The 19736-nt window shown below is 40.5% G+C and overlaps 1 protein-coding gene across 14 annotated transcripts in view; it reads right to left on the reverse strand.

Annotated features, from left to right (window-relative positions):
* The window catches only part of PDE10A (phosphodiesterase 10A), a 297734-nt gene that overhangs the window by 27659 nt on the left and 250339 nt on the right, over positions 1-19736 (reverse strand). For 10 of the 14 annotated variants that reach the window (XM_064598343.1, XM_045865868.3, XM_045865869.3 and 7 more), the window contains 3 exons: positions 18917-19067; positions 15117-15272; positions 5341-5513 (listed from right to left, as the gene is read on the reverse strand). In XM_064598343.1, the coding sequence (XP_064454413.1) occupies positions 5341-5513; positions 15117-15272; positions 18917-19067 (480 nt within the window). Of the gene's footprint in view, positions 1-1846; positions 2389-5340; positions 5514-9533; positions 9616-10424; positions 11025-15116; positions 15273-18916; positions 19068-19736 lie in introns of those variants that run through there. The other 4 variants (XM_064598345.1, XR_010413848.1, XR_010413847.1 and 1 more) reach the window with 4 other exon arrangements.

Below are 19736 nucleotides of genomic sequence, written 5' to 3' on the forward strand. Positions count from 1 at the left end.
ATGTGGACAAGAATTTTTAAATAAGTGATGTGTCAAAGAATCTTCAGAAAAAATATATATTTGAATACAAAGAGTGAAGTGATAGAGAATTTTAAGACAGTCATAAAATCTATAAAAGTGAACCAAAAGTAAATCTCAGAACTGAAAAACACACTACATAAAATAAAATACACCACTGGATGGAGTTAACAACAGACTAGAAAGAACACTGGAATTAGAGACACAGTACAGCTAATTACTCAAACTGAGGTACAGGGAAGAAAAAGACTGAAAAAACAATACAGAGCTTTCACAGACTGTAAGATAGTATTAAGTGATCTATCACATGTGTAACTGGAGCTGCTGAAGAAAAGTGACAAATGAGACAGAAAAAAATATTCGAAGAAAAATAATGGTGGCAACTTTTCTGCACTTCACTGAAATCAGCAGCCCATAGTCCCAGAAACCTCAGAGGAAGGACCTCAAGCAAGATCAAGAGCCAGAAGACCACACTTAGGAACATTATAGACAAAGTGGTAGAAACCAAAGATATAGAGAAAATCTTCAGGGCGGCCAGAATAAAAAGACATGTTATATATAGAACAACAATCGGAATGACCACTGACTTAACAGATGAAGGCCAGGAGACAATCGAACATTTGGGGATGGGTTAGCCCGGTGATGGGCATTAAGGAGGGCACATACTGCATGGAGCACTGGGTGTTATACAAAAACAATGAATTGTGGATCACCACATCAAACACTAATGATGTGTGGTGACTAACATAATAAAATAAAATTAAAAAAAAAAGAAAATCTGTCAACTTATAATTGCAAATCCAGCAAAAATATCTGAAAAGTGAAGCCAAAATAAAGGCATTTTCAGATAAACAAAGGCTGGAAGAAACTGCTGTCACCACACTTAAAGAAATGTTAAAGGAAGTTCTTTAGACTAGAGTAAGATGATACCAGATAGAAATCTGGAACTGTTCAAATAAATGTGAAGCATTGGAAATGGTATATATATGTGAGAAAATATGGCCTTATTTTTCTTTTAAAAAATTCTTTAGTAACCAACTGTTTAATTTTAAATATTCGCAACCTATGTGGGATACAGAACAAATGTATCAGTATCCTACTTAACAAGAGCATACCAGCCAAGAAGGGGTATAAATGGATTGTTTTTTAAGGTTTTTACATTGTATGGAAATGGAATGATATTGATTCAAGCAACTGATAAAGATGAAGACTGTAAACTCAAGAGCAAACACCTAAAATAGAAAGAGGTGTAACAACAAAGGACAGTAGAGGGCCCAGAACAAAGTGCTGAAGGAAACATTCAATTAACTGAGATGAAGGCAGGACAGAAGGGACAATGAACAAGGGGTTCAAGGGAACACAAGGAAGATAATGAGACAACCAATCAAATACCGTAACATTAAATGCAAACAGACTGAACAGTCCATCAGGAAGTTAGTGATCTCAGGTCTCAACTACTGCTGGTAAAAAGACCCACTCTAAATATAAAGACACAGACAGAAGGTAGGGAAACAATGGAAACAATGTGACACCTCACTAGGAAGCATAAAGAAGCTGGTGTGGCTATTAACACAGAAAACTTTAAAGCGAGAAGTATTACAGACAAAAAAAAGAGAATTAATTTCACATTGATAAGATGGTAAATTATGGAGAAGACATAACAAATATAAATGTGTAGGCACCTAATAAAGTTTCTAAACACATGAAGCAAAATTGAGAAATATGTAGAAATTCATAACTTTATTTATACTGGAAGCTGTATTTCCAGTTAAAAATGGGGAAAAAATACATTCACAAGTGATAAAATCTGTAAAACGACCATATAATTTTACCAAGAAAGCGATAGGACCTGTTTAGACAAACTATAAAATGTTGTCAGGATTAAAGACTCATGCCAATGTCCTTGAAGACAATATATTTCCATTTTCACGTGAAGAAATAAACACAGCTGCAATCAAAGTGCCAATGTGGTTATTTTTAACTGATAGCAGAATATATTTTTCTTTTTAAGTATTCATGATGGGGGGATAAAAGTCATGATGTCTATAATTTACATTCAGGTGGCACATTGAAATAAGAAAGGCAGAAATATATGGTAAGATGTTAACAATTCTTGTACATCTCAATATAATTTCTACTTTTTTGTAAGTTTGAAAACTTTTTAATAAAAATATTTAAAAGTGCATTTATTAAGTAACAATTTCCATAACATTTTTGGAAGGTAAATGAAAGATGAAGATTATCTTACCAGGTATGTATGATAAATTTCAACACAGTTACGGTATTCAAAACAGTATGATCACAGTCGAGGATTAATTAGCATTTAAATGGCTTAAGGAACTCCAACAATTATCCAAGTTTATATGAAAACTTCAAGCAGAGGAAAAAATGGATTATTAATTAAATGGCATTAATTTAACCCACCAGGAATAAATAAAAGACATAACTCCAGAAGAACTAAGATCTAACTATGAAAATAAAAACTATAAAAATATACAAAATGAATTTTAAGTGGTATTTATATTACTGTGAGGACAGGGGAGGTCATCTTAAGCAAGACAGGAAACTGGATTTGATAAAAACAAATGAGAGATTTGACCTCATGGAATTAAATTTTTTTATAGTCAAAAGAAAATCTGAATAAAGGTTTTGAAAATCGCCTGAAGAAAATATTTGTAACATATAACAGAGAAACTTTCAGTACCCTTAATAAGATATATAATGCATACTGATTTATAAAAAAAGTAAACAACTCAACAAAAAGATACGCAAAAGCTCTGAGCAGACATATACACAGAAGTAGGAACAATAAATAGCCAACAAACGTGAAGCAATCTGTAATGCAGGGAGCGATCAGAAAATGGCACATTTTATGAGCAAGTTTTCACCCACATGTTAGGAGGAGTACGAATTTCCACAATCCTTTTAGAAAATTTACTATGTTTAGATGTTTATAAATTTCTAGCATCATGCACTACACAGTACATATTTTTAGAGGACCAGTAGGTAAGACTAAATAAGCAAGTTTATTACAGCTTTATTTATACTGCAAAATTCTAGAAATATCTTACCATTGGGGGAAAGGTTTAACAAGCTTTTATATAGTATGGGGTAAAAAGTACCCCTTACTACAAGATGTTATAGAACTCTTAGAAAAAAGGAATGCATCAGGTATAATCACATTTTTATTAAAGAAAAAAAGAGGACAGTATATTAGTGTATATATATTGTGCACACACACACACACACACACACACCCCAACACAGAACTTGGAATAAACACAGAAAAGCGCATGGGATGATATTATAGCCAATAGATTGCTGGCATGGAGTTCAGAAGAACAGAATTTCCTCCCTATATTCACTTCTGCACTCTTTGAATTGTTAAGACAAACATGCATTACCTTTAAAATCATTAACTGTCCAAAAATTAATTAATCACCCATAATTAAGACAGTATACAGCACTAACACACACACACATGCATTAAGCACCAAGTATATTATTTGTAATTAGATTCTTAAATTTTCTATTTTAAAATAATTATAATCATTTTGCTAAAAAATATATGCAAGAAACTTGACACTAATTACATGACTCTTATAATCTTAAAAAAAAAAAATGTATGCACATGGGTTTCAGCAAACCAAGGACTACTTTCATCCAGGGTATGTTATAACCGCCGTAAGAAAGAGAACTGTAAACAAACACCTGTTTCTACAAGAACTACACACAAAACCTGTTGCAGGCAGAGAGACATGATGATTGTAAATCACATGCATCCCTTGGGCTGCAGGCAGAGGAAGATGTGTTGGGAAGAACCTTTGTGGCTCTTCACGACACTGAGCCCCCCTTCCATGATCCTGGGAGGCCCTGGCAATGCGTTCAGACCACCCTAGATGAAAATATGATACCTGTTTTCCTTAAACAGGGCTCTCAAAATTGTGTAAGTTTCAGGCTCTGCAAAATCTGGACCTGCCCCGGTTTGAATATAAACTGAATCCCACACAACAGCAGCTTAATCAAAGGAATGGATATCATCATATTATACGTATGTAATATTCTTGAAGAGGCAAACTTTATTACATATCTATAGTCATTTGTAAACCTAAGGTTTTGTGTTTGTGGTACCTGAGTGAATTGCATCTAAAAACTTTAAAACAGACTCTTCTAAAAAGAAATGTTATGATCAGTATTTCATGGATCATGGAGGAAGAATGCAAAGCACCCAAACAAAGAGAATATCGACCCAAGTTCAGCAAGACTAGAAGAGACCAGTAAACAAATGTTCACAAATCTAAAGGTAAAGATGGCATCACTTAAGATGGACTTGGTCAGATGTGGAAACAGCAAAGGGAAAGTCCTAGCAGGAAAAGCTGGTGGTCATACCTAAAAACTGACAAGAGGAATAGGCAGGTTAGCCAATGGACTGAGACCTAATATACAGAGGGTGGACAGGTTCACAATGGACACACCTGATATATTTCTGATTTTGTTAGGCAAGGCATGCCTTCTCAGAAAAGATAAACCAGATAAATTTAGCCTGATGCATTAGACCATTTTAAGTAATCTAATTCTCCTTGTTCTGATTCCATGTCCATGAAACAAACTTTTGATTGTCACTTGTTTCCCAAATGATCTGAGCACACTGAATGCCAATATTCTGATGCTTGTAACTAGAATATATGTTTGTAGATGAATAAAATGGAATTCCAGTTTTATCCATCAATCACGTTAGCTTGGTCAATAAGATCTGGATTCTGAAAAATGAATCCATTTTCATTCACTTTTGAGTCTGTGAAGCCAGTGACCAAACCCTGGACTGAAATGAATTCAAGGAGTGGCCTCTTATAAAATGACATCGCTTTAAAAGTACCCATTCCTGGGGCGCCTGGGTGGCTCTGTTGGTTAAGTGTCTACCTTCGGCTCAGGGCATGATCTCCAGGTCTTGGGATCAAGCCCCACGTCGGGCTCCCAGCTCAGTGGGGAGTCTGTTTCTCCCTCTGCCTCTCCCCCTGCTTGTGCTCTGTCTCTCTCTCTCTCTTTCAAATGAATAAATAAAATCTTTAAAAAAGTACCCATTCCTATGTGAGCAGTTTAAATTGCAATTCATATTTTAATATATCCCGATAATTCACTCTCAGTAATTTTGTCAAATAAGGAAATGCAAAGCAAATATAAATACATGTAAAACAAAAAGAAAACACATAAATATTTTTACACTTCTTTCAAATATAAATTTATGCTAAATTACATTTCTGTTTTTAAGTTTATTCCAGACAATACTTCCTAGGCTTCTAAGCTTTTAAAGATGATTTTTACCTATGTGATTGATTATTAAGGTTTAGCGATCCGGTCTGGTACATCTCCTCCAATTGTTTCCTGTTTCCAAAGTACAGAGCAAGGTCTGTGGCAATGATAGCTTTGCGGATGATCTCGAGCACCTGTTCATATTCACTGGAGCTCAGGGTGGAGAAGATATTGTGCCCTTCCAACTATGGAGAAAACACAAATACCACCAATAGCAAACACAAGCTCTAATCTTATGACATTTGCAGGTATTTGAAACAATACAGACAGTCAATGGCATCTGGCACACACATGACAGGTTTGGGGGAAACAAAAGGATAGTTTGTAATGATTAATGGAAATTAACGTCACAGTTTCTCTTTAAGCTACAACAGTGAAGCTACTACCACTTAAATGATCTATCTACTACGGTAACATCATTTGCTACCACAAAATCCCAGTTATTTAAATATATAGCTAGTTTTTGGAATTTCCAGTAAGCAATTAAAGGACTAGAAAACATAAAATGCTTAAGACATTTCTTCTTAAACTAATTTAAAACTTTTTTTATATTAGACTGGAAATTAATGGATTAAAAAATCATGGATATCTTTGTCCACTTAGCAAGTCTAATGAATAGTAACCTACTTTCTCCATATTATAGAAGAAAATGTCCCACAACCTCAAAATAAAATTTAGTCAGGCATATTAAAATTTCTCCCTACAGGTAACAACCTTTTTCCATAAAACACAAATTGCTGAGGTGCAAAGGGCCATCCTCTCTTCTTCTGTCCTCATGGGAGGGGGGACAGCAGACCATCACCCTGGACAAGATCAGAACACTGGGCATTTGGACTCTATTACCTCAGAGTTATTCTTCCGCATATGAATCTGTTAAAAACTTTTTATAATAACTGAGAATCTTAAGTCTTTATTTGTAATTGAGATAAAAATGGGTCATTTTTGTTCAAACAAAAAAGACTGAATAATAAAGATGGATTCAATTTGTGGGCTCATCAACTGTAAAATTATTCATTATTAGTCAACATAATCCTACTGTAATTGATTGTTTTCACTTGCTCTGAGCTATATTTATTGGCTGATAAAATACATTAAAAATTTGAAACTATTAAAATATATTTTACAAAATCAGACATTTCTCTAAGACACTGCCTCCTTCCTATTACTCTGAAATAAGGCAGTACATGCACCATTTGTTTTCAATCATCAGAATCTTTATTACCTACTCTTAAGCTTTTATAAATATTTAAATTATCCTATGATAAGTGCAGCAAATGGAATTAGCTCTAGTTGGTTATTTTCCTGACAATAATAATAAGAAGGCCTTACATTTGTAGGATGCTCTAAATTCACAAAACATTTTCAAATGCATGATTTCATTTTCAAATGCATGATTTCATTTTCAAATTATTAAATTTAAATAAATCTGATTTCTAATTGAAATGAAGTTATTTGCTGAAGCATCAACAAGATTTTTCTTTGAAGAGCAACTGCAGTGCTTCTATAAACTGGTCATTTCGGTCATTTTTAGTAATGCAATCTCATCTGAAGCAGCTTCCATCTGAAGCAGTATTCTGTATGCAAGCAGAATACAACAGGGCCAAAGGGTAGATGTGATGAGAGACTTGAACTCGACACAAGGAAGAACCCCCTGAAGCTCAGCTACCATGGGGATGGAACAGGGACGACACAGGAGATGCTGTGGGTGGTGGGTTCAGGCACAGGCTGCTTGGTAACTGAGGGGACAAGGGGAGGGGATTCAAGCTTTGGAAAGGTGGCTGAACTCAAGTCTCCAAAATTTTAGTGCAGGAAGATAAAATTTTTTCTCTGACTCCTGCTATGAAATCTGCTTTGCTTTCATTTGATCCTAACTCAAGTAAAGCAGTAGCCTCCATTTCCACATTTAATGCCTCGTCACCTATGCTCCCAAATCATAAACACATTTCACCCTGGTAGGTTTGGCTGGTACTCATGCACACATCTGCTATTGGCAGGTCATCTGAAGAGCAATCATATGTGATACGTATTTACATGCTTTATTCTATTACCAATAAACCTGTAAATTACAGTGTATAAAAATATTCTGTCACACTGTTGGAAATTTTTTTTAGATTTCTCTAAAATAGGAACTTCTTGGCTTGGGTTCCAGAAACTCTCTCCGGGACCACAGAGTTATAAACTCACCACATCTATCTACCTATCTATAAATTATGTGTTGAGTGCGTCATCCATAAGCATATTATTTTATCAGATTCTTGAAAGTATCCATGATCTATGGCAAATGGAGACCCATTTTAAAGGATGTGTATATATTCTGTTGGCTACTTTGGATTTACTATTTCTTGTATTACTTTTTAAAAAATTTCTATTTAAATTCTAGTTAGAATTTAAATATACATTGCAATATCGGTTTCATGTACTTTTTGATATTAAAGGCAACTAGGTGGAGAAGTCCAGTAGAAGACCTTCATAAGGGGAAGTTGTAACCAGGACCCTTTTACTGCCTTCTGCAATTTTCTGCAAGAGCAAGGGTAACAAATGAATACACAAGAGTATCCCTTCAAGAGGATGGAGTACATATTTTTTAGCACTTTGCTCCTACCAAAGGAAAATAAGGGAGATACAGCAACCAAACACAGCAGATAAACAGCTTAAAATATTTTAAAAGCTCCAATTTCACATTAGTTAACATTAAAACCTCATAATATAATACTTTTATATACCAACTGGTGAGTTTATTATAGTTAATGTCCCAGGTTATAGTGTTTGAAGTTTATGTTAATTCAAGGCAGGTCATCCCATTTTGTATCAATCAGGCATGAAATAACCCACATTTTATATTGGGAAATGTTCCTAAAATCCAGAGATGGGTGGACTGCAGATAGTCCTTAGGCCTGTGAGAGCATGTGTGGGCTTGGCTGCAGGTGCTCTAAGCAGCCGAGGTCTGTGAGCTACCGGAGAACACGCGCGATGCTGGGATCAGCCCCGTGCTGGAAGCCCCCCAGCGACCCACTCCCTGGGCAGGTGATCTATCGGTCCCTCCAGCTCTCAGACATGGTGAGCCATGGATTCTCAGCCGTCCACTGAACTGCTGGAGCGCTTCTGCCTGTGTCTTCCCCATCACAAGATGAAGAATGTATGTCTTTACTGATTTGGCAGGTATTTAGTGTGCAGTGTTTCACTTTGTGTAAGGATGTTCGTACGACAGTCAGTAGCTAATCTGCCCACAGCCCCAGACAACGTGAGTTCATCTGTGAGGGGTTCACAGCTTAGTGGGAGAGACGCATATAAGCACATGATAGGACGGATGGAGCGGTCTCTGGGATGGAGTTGAGTGATGGGCTCTGGAAGGGCAGGGGCCATGGATTCTGCAGGACAAGGAGGGGTCACAAGAGACCACATGTGTTCAGTGGGAGCCACACAACTGCAGGATGGCTCAAGTACATCGTCTGCATGGAGAAATGGTGACACGGTGAGAGTTCAAAGGCCTCGTGTCAGAACTGAAATGATCACTGGAAGGTAGTAACAAGGAAGGTCATGACAGATGAAGCCTGTTTTAGGACAATTGCTCTAGCAACAACGTGGGTTGTGGGGGGTTGGGACCAAAGCGGAAGGACACACTGATCCATCTTTCCTTAGCAAGCTTTTACAATATTATTATTAATCATAAATAATTCTTTCCAAAGCCCCATGCTGCTTAGCTCTATGAAAGAGATTCTTGAAAGAAAGGCCTTGGAGCTCAAATTTCAGTACCTGCAGGCCAACCAGCCCAAGCTCACCCGGGTGGGTGTAAGTTACCACCACAGGAAGCCACAGGCATGGGCTGAATCATTCGGGGGATCTGAGATGACAAAAGTCAGTTGCCTCGAGCATTCACAACAGCAATGGCTTGGTATTTGTTCAGGTACTTCATCGTCTACTGCATCAAACCACAGGCTAGGAAGCACAGTAGCACTGTAATTAAGAACTCAGGGTTTGGAGTCAAACAATTCTAGTTTTTAATCCTGTTCTTACTAGCTGTATGACAATGGACAAGTCACTTAACCTCTTTGATGCACATTACTCTTCGTAAAATGGAAATAAACTGATACCTATCTCATAGAATATTATAAAAATCAGTGTGTTAGTATGTGCAAAATTCTTAAGTTTCTGATTTATTATAGTAAGTATTAAGTAATAAGTACTACAGTATTTATAATGAGTACCTAATAAATGATGAAATGATTACTATGATGATGGTGGTGACGAAGAGGTCAAAATCTACCAGTAAAACTTCTGCAGCCGGAGCTAAGGGACAGAAAGGAAAATCAAACAAACAAATACACACATATGCCCAGAAAGAAATGTGGTAGCCAAAGATCACTTCTATCCATTCAGAATATATCTGCAGAAAAGGACAAGTTTAAGCTAGCCTCTGTGATACATTTTAGCTTATTCGTAAAGGCGGTGTTGGATAGAAGTACCACAACTTTGCAGTAAATTCTACTTTGTGCAGACAGACTGGAAGAATGGCTTGTTAGCAGCTATAAGAAGTAATGAAAACGTCACAGGATCCCAGAATGTTGGGTATAAAGACAATTCTCTTAACATCTAAACATATTTCAAAAGCACCAGACAATTCAAGATTAATGGAATATTGAGAAAAGTTTCTTAATAACAAGAAAGATTATCCCTAATTAGTCTGTATTTTTTAATTTTGACTTGTGAGTACTTAACATGAGATACTCACAGAAGGCAAAATACAGAAAAAGGGGGGCTTCGATATTCAAACTAATCACTGACATCTCACTAGGAAAGACAATATTCTAAATATGGATTTAATATTCCAACACTAATGTTCCACAATTACTAAAATATGTGGGCAAGCTTTGGGTAAGAAAAAAGCTTACCTGCTTTCTTGGATGTCACTGTCCACACAAAATAGTCTCCTTACTTGAAGGCATTTTGCACTTTTTGTTTCAGTACCAAGCTATCTTTTTGTCCTAAGGAAACTCACTGACTCACTCTACCTAAATAATACTTGGCAGTTTTCAGTCTCCAAACTTTGCACTCAGTGTTTTGCGTCCCCTGAACTCTCTTGCATCCACATTCCGTACCTTCATGTGACCACCGCCAGCCATTTCAGGAGATCCAGTGATGGGTGGGCAGGGACAGCGATGCATGAGGGGCAGTGACTGTCCTCACTGGGCTTATAATTCAGAGCAGGGGCAAGCTAAGCTTGCCAACAGAAAATTTCAATATAATGTGAAAAAACTAAGATATGTATCTGTTTGCGGTCTCGGGGGCCATGTAAAGGGGTACATGGCTGTGCTCCAGCTGAGTCATAAAATAACTCCACTAGAGGACGTAATGCCTGAGCTGAGCCTTGAAGATAAGAAGTTGGCCCAAAAAGGCAGTGGGAGAATTACAAGCAGGAAGGATGCCGGCAATGACACAGAAGTAAGAAACAGTCTGCAGCCGAGAAGTGCAGCAGCTACAACAGTCCTAGAACACCCACACACCATTCACTAAAGACCTGAACATCAGTTTAGAAATGGAATTTATTGGGGCACCTGCGTGGTGCAGTCAGTTAAGCGTCTGCCTTCGGCTCAGGTCATGATCAGGGGGTCCTGGGATCGAGCCCCACATCGGGCTCCTTCCTCAGCGGTGAGTCTGCTTCTCCCTCTGCCACTCCCCCTGCTTGTGTTCTTCTCCTTCTTGAATAAATAAATAAAATATTAAATAAAAAAAAAAGAAATGGAATTTATTCTTGACCCCACAGGACCCTTGATGACTTAAACAGGAGAATAACATGTTCAGACATGTACCTGGAAGATGGATTTGAGAGAGGCAAGCTTGGAGAAATGGTGGTCAGTGAGGGATAAAAGGTAGATAACAGATGATGAAGGCAGAATGCGGGATGTCAAAGAAGCAAGGTCACTGGTGGACGTGCAGGAGGCTGGAGGAGTCAGAAGGGCCAGTTTAGCATGTGGTGGGGGTTCCCTCCGTCTGGAATGCCAAGGGCCCCGATCATCAGGAAACCAGTCCCGATGCCCTGGTATTAAGAGGTAATGGGTAGCTCAGCAAAAGCCGAGAGTGTAGATAAGAAATAACAATACTGCTCTTACTTCATCCATGACTTAACCTCTTCCCGCTGCCCACTCAGCAAGGGATGGCCCACTGCCATCTCTCTCACTGAGACAAAAGTGAAGGCAAGCCAGGACCAAATACACACGCCTCCCGTCTTTGTGTGAAGTGATGTGTTTGTGTGTTAGACTGACATTAGCTTTATATACATATTTCCTACTCTCTCTGTTTATTGACGTTGCCATGTTCAGCCAGGGGTGTGACAGAGCCCCCCGGTCGCCCAGATCATCCATAGTTAACGTGGGCATCCACCCTCAGGCAGCACCGGGGTTAACAAAACTGACACACTCACACAGATGCACAGATGCACAGCTCTGGGAAGCCTGATAGGGAGCTATCTCCAACCATTATATACCAAATTATTTATCTTCTATCGGGCCATGTTGCCAGAGGAAGCACAGTTCCAGGTCCACAATCCTCTGTGTGGCCACAGTGATAAAGCTCTGCAGAGATCAGGAATCAACATGGTGAACACTGCAGATCAACGGAGGTATCAGAGGTATCATTGTGATATAACAATATATTGTTCTCTTATTTTAGTGACTGGAATTTGGAATTTTTACTATTACCCTAGACTATCACCTTAAATTGGTCAAGTCTGGAGTTGTCTTGATAAAACCTAAAACTGGATGTGGGGGTGGGGAGATGAAGGCCACCACCGGAGGAGATGTATAATAATAAGCACAATTCTGGTCACACTGACTGCTGAGTTCGGTGTCTGGAAACTGAAGTCCCCTGTGCCCTAGGAGTGAGAGCCACAGCCGACGGTGACCAGGAGGACTCCAGAGAGCAGCCCGGCGGAGCACTGAGACTGAGAGCAGCGTGAGAGCAGGGATTGGTCTCTGTCGTTACGATACCCCCTGGGCCTAAAATGGGGTTGGCAGCTGGGAGGAGCTCCATAAATGTTGGCTATTAAAATGAAATTCAAGGGGCAGTTAGAGATGGATCTGAGAAGAAATACTCCGAGAAGTATCATAAGCATAAATGTCAAATCAGCCCAGAGTACAGAAATTTCCAGAAAAAGAAGGAAACCTTTCCTGAATACTCCTGCCCACGGTGATGGGCCATCTGTTTATGATCCTGATACATCTCTCCCTGTCCCAACTCACACAGGAGGCTTTAGGTCAGTTCAGCATATAGATTCAGTTTTTAAATGGTGGGCTTTTCTGGATGTATGGCAATGCCCAGGGCTTCTTTCCAGCTTCTCGTTCTTGTGATCTTGAGGAAGCCTGTAAGCATGCTGAGTAATTGACCTTCTCTAGAAATGGAGAACACATGCACCCTTACCATGCCTCATCACTGACTGAACCCCATCTCCAATACTTGGAACCTAACGATTCTTCGACACCTTCTCGCCAATAGCTTGCCTGCGCTGAATTCCCTGCCCTGGGTGCTGCTTCTATGTTCTGACCATTCTAGGAACACTATGTTGTGTAATGTAGAGCTGAGGGCTTGCTCAAAGTGAGAGAGACCATTCTGAACCCCCGTTGTTGATGGCAGCAAATGCGCCAAGTCTCCCAGCACTGGGGTGGGTCCCGGCCTCTCCATCCCTACATGGTTTGAATCACTGCTATGTCACAGGGTTTAATTTTTTATTCTACCCAGCAGCATTGTACTTTATGCAATCCCTATTTCAAAACGAATCCTATTATATTTAAAATAGCGTTTCCAAAGAAACCTTATAAAGGCTATTAAAATTATTTACAGATTACATTACTAAAATATTGTCATAGTCAAATGTATGAATTAAGACACGGGATGCTAACGCAGTGAGTCTGAATTATCTCTACATGAAGGCATTCTGATGTCATTTTTGGCATTTACCCTTTGTCCTATACAAATAGTCCTGTATCATGAGGAAGATCAGAGTACACAGAAAAAGTGTCATGAAGTTCTATAATGTTTGTCATTTACAAAAAGCACATTTCTATACACACACACACACACACAGGTATGTACATACCCACACACATCTTTTATCCTGCTTAAATTACTAGGTAGGTAGGTATGTTTGTATCTACCTATCCATACATACACGTATCATTTTAAAACTAAAGAAAGGATTGGTGCTAAGGGAACATCACGAGTGTGACTTCCTACCGCTTTCAGGGAGAGGACCAGCTGTGAGCAAGTGTTATAATCCGCTAGCTGCCGGATACAGCTTCCAAGTGCCTGAAGCGGTCCCCTCTCTGAAACCCCTCACTGTTACCAGCACGTAGCCGGAATGACACTGCACTGAGGTCATCATTTACCTTCTCGGTCCTGAGGAAACAGGACCCAGTCAGGTGTGTTTTGCTGGGTTTTGAAAAGGTCTGGGCATGCAATACTACCTACCGACCCCTGGGACAGTTGGGACACAGACGACAAACAAGGCCAGTCAGGAGAAGCTGAGGAGAGAAAACCGAAGCCTGGGTACTCAGAGGGAGGCCTGGGCCACACGAGGATGGGAGACTGCACCAGGGGCCAAACACCCTCCAGCTCTGCAGCTCGCGCACAGCCAGTCCTGCTGGAGTTGCTGCCGGGCTTTCTCACACAGCCCCGCGGAGCCCAGGTCCTTCCTTAGAGGCATCTGCGGAAGACCTAATGGGACTTCTCTTCCTACACTGGTGCTGATGACAAGAAGAAACACAGAGTCCACTTCTCTGAAGTCAAAGCACATTTAAGAAATTGTCTAGGAAAGGAATCAAACCATCATGAAGTAGTAGCTACCTTGTGAAGGTGAATTTGAGGACGAACGTTTAAAGTGAAGACAGAACATAAGGAATAGCATAGAGGACATTAGGAGAAGGAAGGGAAAAATGAATGGGGGGAAATTGGAAGGAGAGACAAACCATGAGAGACTATGAACTCTGAGAAACAAAGTAAGGGTTCTAGAGGAGAGGGGGGTGGTGGGATGGGTTAGCCTGGTGATGGGTATTAAAGAGGGCACGTTCTGCATGGGGCACTGGGTGTTATACGTAAACAATGAATCGTGGATCACTACATCAAAAACTAATGATGTAATGTATGGTGATTAACATAACATAATAAAATAAAATTAAAAAAATAAAGTGAAGACAGAGCATATATATCAGACGGTGAGGTGAGGTCTGCCCTTGTCTAGATCAAGCACCAAGAACATCTTAAAAACAATATAATAAAATATAATAAATATATTTTATTTATTTTATTATAAAAATATATTTTTATATATTTTTATATATATTTTTATATATATTTTATATAAAATAAAAATATATTTTATTATATTTTAAAATATATATTTTAAAATATAATAAAAAACAGAACAAACACAAGAGAACTAAAAGGACTTTAGTGCACTTAAAACCTTGATTTGCCTAACTCTCAAGATTTATTGTTCAATACGTTTGGGTTTAAGAATATGATAATCCATATAAATAAATTTAATATGTGAAACAAACTTTGCCTTAGATCAAAAAACAAACTTTTTTCCTTAAATCAAAGGAAAAAAATATATATATATATTCAAAATCTTCACCAAGGAGTCATCATCCAAAAAGCCCACGACTCTCTAACGATGACTGTACCTACAATGTTCTACAATAAAATGTAGCTGCTGTTGTTAGGAAGCCACACCAACATCCCTCATTTATGTATCAACCATGAGAACCTCTCCAGGGCGGGGGGGGGGGGTTGCTCACCTGGAGGATGGACACTGTCTGGGAGAAGTGATGCTGCTCCATGGTAGAAGTGGAATAGAGAGCTGCCAGAGGGTGATCGAATTTCTGCAGGTAGCTGTTACTGAAACCCCTGTGGTCCAGGTCATGACACAGACACGCGATTAGCAGTCCTTTGCGCTTCAAAAAAAATAACACAGTGCACGGATGTTCAAAACAAAGCAATGGATGTGAAGAGAGTCACAGCTCATCACTCCTCTCATATGCATAGGCTCCTGCCCCTGCAACAGCCCACATCCTTAGGAATCTCTGATATTCCAGATAATCTAGCTCCTTTTTTTAAACATCTTTCTTTGTGTTTTTCTGCTTACGAACTTGACAACTGAATTATTCTTGAGTTTTCTGGTTCAACTCTGGGGAAAAGTGTAGGTGGTATCAAATTAATGCAAATGTTCCCAAGAATTACAGATAAAGCTAATCTGCACAAGGAGAGGACAGTTTCAGTGCTTCATTCAAAAATCCACTCAGTGTTAAATTTCAAAAATGCTATTGCTACTATAGATAAAGAATATAACAGGCAAATCATATAGCATGTGACAAAATGGCAAATTGTACAGAGAAAGAGAAAAGGCAGAGCAGGCGGAAGCAGGCGAAGTGTTAAAGCAAGCAAGGTGGGCCACGGAGAGTCCACGTGAGCAGGCCGGAAGGTGAAGGAGAGAAGCAGGAAGACTCGGGCGGCGGGGGGGCAGGGCGGGGGGAAGAGGCAGTGTTAGCTCATGCAGGTGAGCCTGCCCCAACCAGCAGGGTGTCAGGGGGTGGCGGGGGCTGTGGATGGGCAAAAATGCCAGAAAGGGGAGCTGACGATCTTCTTCGAGGCCTTATTTTCTGTGGGAACCAGGGAAGGACTACAGGGTTTTAGCAGAGCACTGATATCATCTAACTTACATTTTTTAGAAGATTACCATGCGGGCAATTGTACTGAGAACAGACTCTAGGAGGGGAAGAGAGACTGCTGAGGAGGCTTTTGTCATAATTCAGGCAAAAGCTTAGACCAGAGGCAGCACTGGGGGCTCAGAAGACGTGATGAAATCTGGCTGAGTTTTACAGGCAGGGTCAACAGGATTTTCTGACAGTCTGGGTGTGAGCCAAAGGGAAAGCAAGGAGGGGAGGGAAGGGAAGACAGGACTCAAGCACGGCTGCAAGGTGCTTCGCCTTGGAAAGTGTAGGACTGTCATCAACTGGCATACGGACAGTTGCAGGTGAAGGAGGTTGGAAGAAAAGGGCCAGGAGTTCAGTTTTAGATTGAGGGGTTCGGGGAAGATTTTGAGCTGATGGTTGTCTATTTTAGTTTAACCTTCGGGGGGGGGGGGCAGGTCTCAGCTAGAGAAAGAGAAGTGTCCGTGTATATGGCATTTTGGGCCCCAAGACTGGCCGAGCCCACCACAGTTGTTGTTTGAGGTCAGAGGAGGCCAAAGGTCTGAGCCCTCAAGTATTCCACCTTCAAGAAGTCTGAGGGAAGAGAAATAGCAAAAAAACCCCAAAGCAACCCCCAAACCTGTGTGACCAGAGAAACCAAGAGTGTTAGTGTTGGGTGTCCTGGAGCCATGTGGAGACAGTGACTCAAAGATCTGAAACGCAAGCACTGACCCTCAGTGGGCAAGGCGCAGTGCACTGTGGGTGACCCAACCCAGGGCATCCTCCGGGGGTGGGGCAGAAGCCTGATCCAAGCTGGTTTCAGAGAAAAAGGGAGGAGAGGAATTGGAGTCAGCCAGTGGGGCAGCTCTTCTGTGTGTCTGTGGCAAGGGGAGGGCTGAGAAGTCAGGAGAGAGCTGAGTGCAGAGGCAGATCAACGGGATGTGTTATGAGGGAGGGAACAACAGGGCGCTCCATGCAGACACGACCTTCCAGCAGAGAACATGCTGATGGAGGAGAGGGAGGGGAGAACTACTAGGGCAGGTCCTCTGAGGGGTGGAGGCAGTGCACAAGGTCAAGTGGAGAGACCGGCTCTGGAGAGGAACCTAGTGAATGTTCTGGTGTGTGTGAAGTCAGAGCCCACAGGGGGAGATGCTCACAGGCAGGACGGGGTCTGCAGAAACCCTACAAGTTTAGCTGGATGCCTCTGCCCTGCTCCTTTCTGATCCTCACTGAGCAGAACTCGTTTCTCCTGCAAACCTACTGGGCAGGGAGGCCTCCCCAGACCCCAGACTACCAGCACCCATCAACTGCTGGTGTTTGCATGGGGGCTGTCCTGCAGGCTCAGTGGTCTGAGGATAACTGAATTAGTTATGTTCTGAGTATTATTTTGGTTTGGGGTTATTCCCATATTTTCTGCTGTTGTGTCAACCATGATAAATCTGGTAAGAAATTTCAAGGTTTTAAAATCTTGCACAATAGGTAAAAGCTATTATGTACACCTTTCCAATCTTTTTTACCTATTTGATTTTTATTTGACATAATGTTCAATTGTTTTATTAAAATTATGCCAGAATCAAGCATGTGAAAATAATTTACGAAGTGAAGAAATTATCTTTGTTAATATATTACTTTAGCAAGATCAAATGATAATTTCTTTCTTTCAAAAAATATTTTATTCATTTATTTGAAAGAGAGAGAGAGAGTGTGCGCATGAGGGGGGCAGTGGCAGAGGGAGAGGGAGAAGCAGACTCCCCGCGGAGCAGGGAGCCCAATGCGTGGCTTGATCCCAGGACCCTGAGATCATGACCTGAGCCGAGGGCAGACACTTAACCACCTGAGCCCCCCAGGTGCCCCTCAAATGATAATTTCTAATAGTTTTATCAGAGATTAAATATCCCTTTTAAAAAATGTATTTTAAATTTTCACACATATTATTTTGGGATTATTTTTAGCCAAAAGGACCTGAGCTTTTGTGAAAACATCATGATATAATTCTAAAGATGAATTAGGCACTTAAATGAGAGTTAATTTGTAACTGCAAAATTTTCTCACTTATCTTAAAATTTTCCATTTTTGAATGTTTTTTCTTGCCATGCACCTTCTGAGTTTCCTGCCCAGATTGTGAATTTGGTCTAATGGGATGGAAGAGGCACAGGACTGGCCCTGAGGCACGCTGGGCTCTAGTGCAAATGTTGCCCTTGAGAGAAGCACAAGTTCCTCATCTCCGTGATGAGGAAGCCCCTTCTCTGCACGGTCAACATGTCCTCTGAAGCAGGACATCAGTTTTATGGAGGAGAAGAGAGGGGATTCATCGCTGGGACCGTGTGGGGGCGAGAACACGCTGGCCGTGGGCATCACTGAGTGCTGAGCTAGACAGCGGTGCACGGATGGACTAGGCAGCTCCAAATCTCTGAGTGTGTCACCAGCTCTGGGCATGTCAAGTCAGGTCAGTCAGGTAAGCCTCACAGAGCCCACCTCCTCATGGGACAAGAGACCACATACACATTTGTGTCTTAACTGTATTTAATGATTCAATGCTCTGGGTTCTCAAATCAGTAGGATATGTCTACATTACCCAGGGCACAGAGCAAGGAGAAAAGCAGACTCTGTTTACCTAACAAAGACTCTCAGAAGACATAAGCTTTCACAGGGAAAAGAGACCATTAAACTAGTGTTCCCTGGGGGGAATATTTTGGTGAGGTTGGAATTTCTGTATCGACATTCCTTATACAGAATAACATGACAAATAACGGGCACAGCAACTTTAAAAGTGTGTTTCTACTAAATTACTGACCTGTTGTAGAATCACACGTCACATATCCATACCGGGAAGGTACTCTAGACACAGAGTACTTAAATCCACTCTGATTATTTGAAATGGAAAAAAAAAAAAGCGTGTGCACACGCACCTCAAGGTCGGTGAAGAGCCCGTGGTTGTTCTGGAGAATGGCGTACATGCAGTGAGCCACAGTGACGGCGTGTTTCCAGTTGTGATAAGGAACCCGCCGATAGTTTTTCTTCACAGACATAATAAAACGACACAACTTTTCAAGCTCAAAGCTGTGTGGAAAAGAAAGTGTTAGGACAGAAACTGGTACAGAATCAATACGTTCTAGCTGGAACTCTGGTTTAAACACGTATGTCTGGACCCACACAGACGTGCACAGTGGCGGAGTCCGGGAGCGCTGGGTCTCACTCACCACTTCCCTTCTAGTCCTCCAGCCAGTTAAGAGAGGAAGGCTCCTGCAGAGCGTCAGATCTGATACATTAACTGGCCTCGCAGGGGAACACACCAGAATCAGCAGGCAGCTGCCTGTCATTAACTCCATTACCGTCCTCACCTTCCAAGCATTTCCCACATCCCACCTTGCTTCAACGGACAACATTTCATCACCCTGTTCAAGGGTGTTTTGAGCTCATATCTTCCAAAAAGCACAATGAGATTCATGAGCTGCAAATATGTGTACCATGAGAACTTCCTGGAGGAGAGACTATCCTTTCAAAATGGATCTGAAGTACGGCACACTCAAATTATTAAGTGGCAAACGGCCATATCAAAATCCCGACACAGTAGATAAAGAAGTGTGACATGTTTTTATTATGAAACATTGCTATTATGTTTTATTTTTATATTATCATGTATTTCTACTCATTTAAGGCCTCAGCAACTCCCTTGGGGAATTTAAGGCTGCTTAAAACAAAAGTGCATCAATATAAAACAGGGCTCTT

Source organism: Mirounga angustirostris, unplaced genomic scaffold (genome assembly GCF_029215605.1).
Source record: "Mirounga angustirostris isolate CCGP_5_RB_7025 unplaced genomic scaffold, mMirAng1.0.hap1 SCAF_8, whole genome shotgun sequence".
In the NCBI taxonomy this organism is placed as follows: Eukaryota; Metazoa; Chordata; class Mammalia; order Carnivora; family Phocidae; genus Mirounga; species Mirounga angustirostris.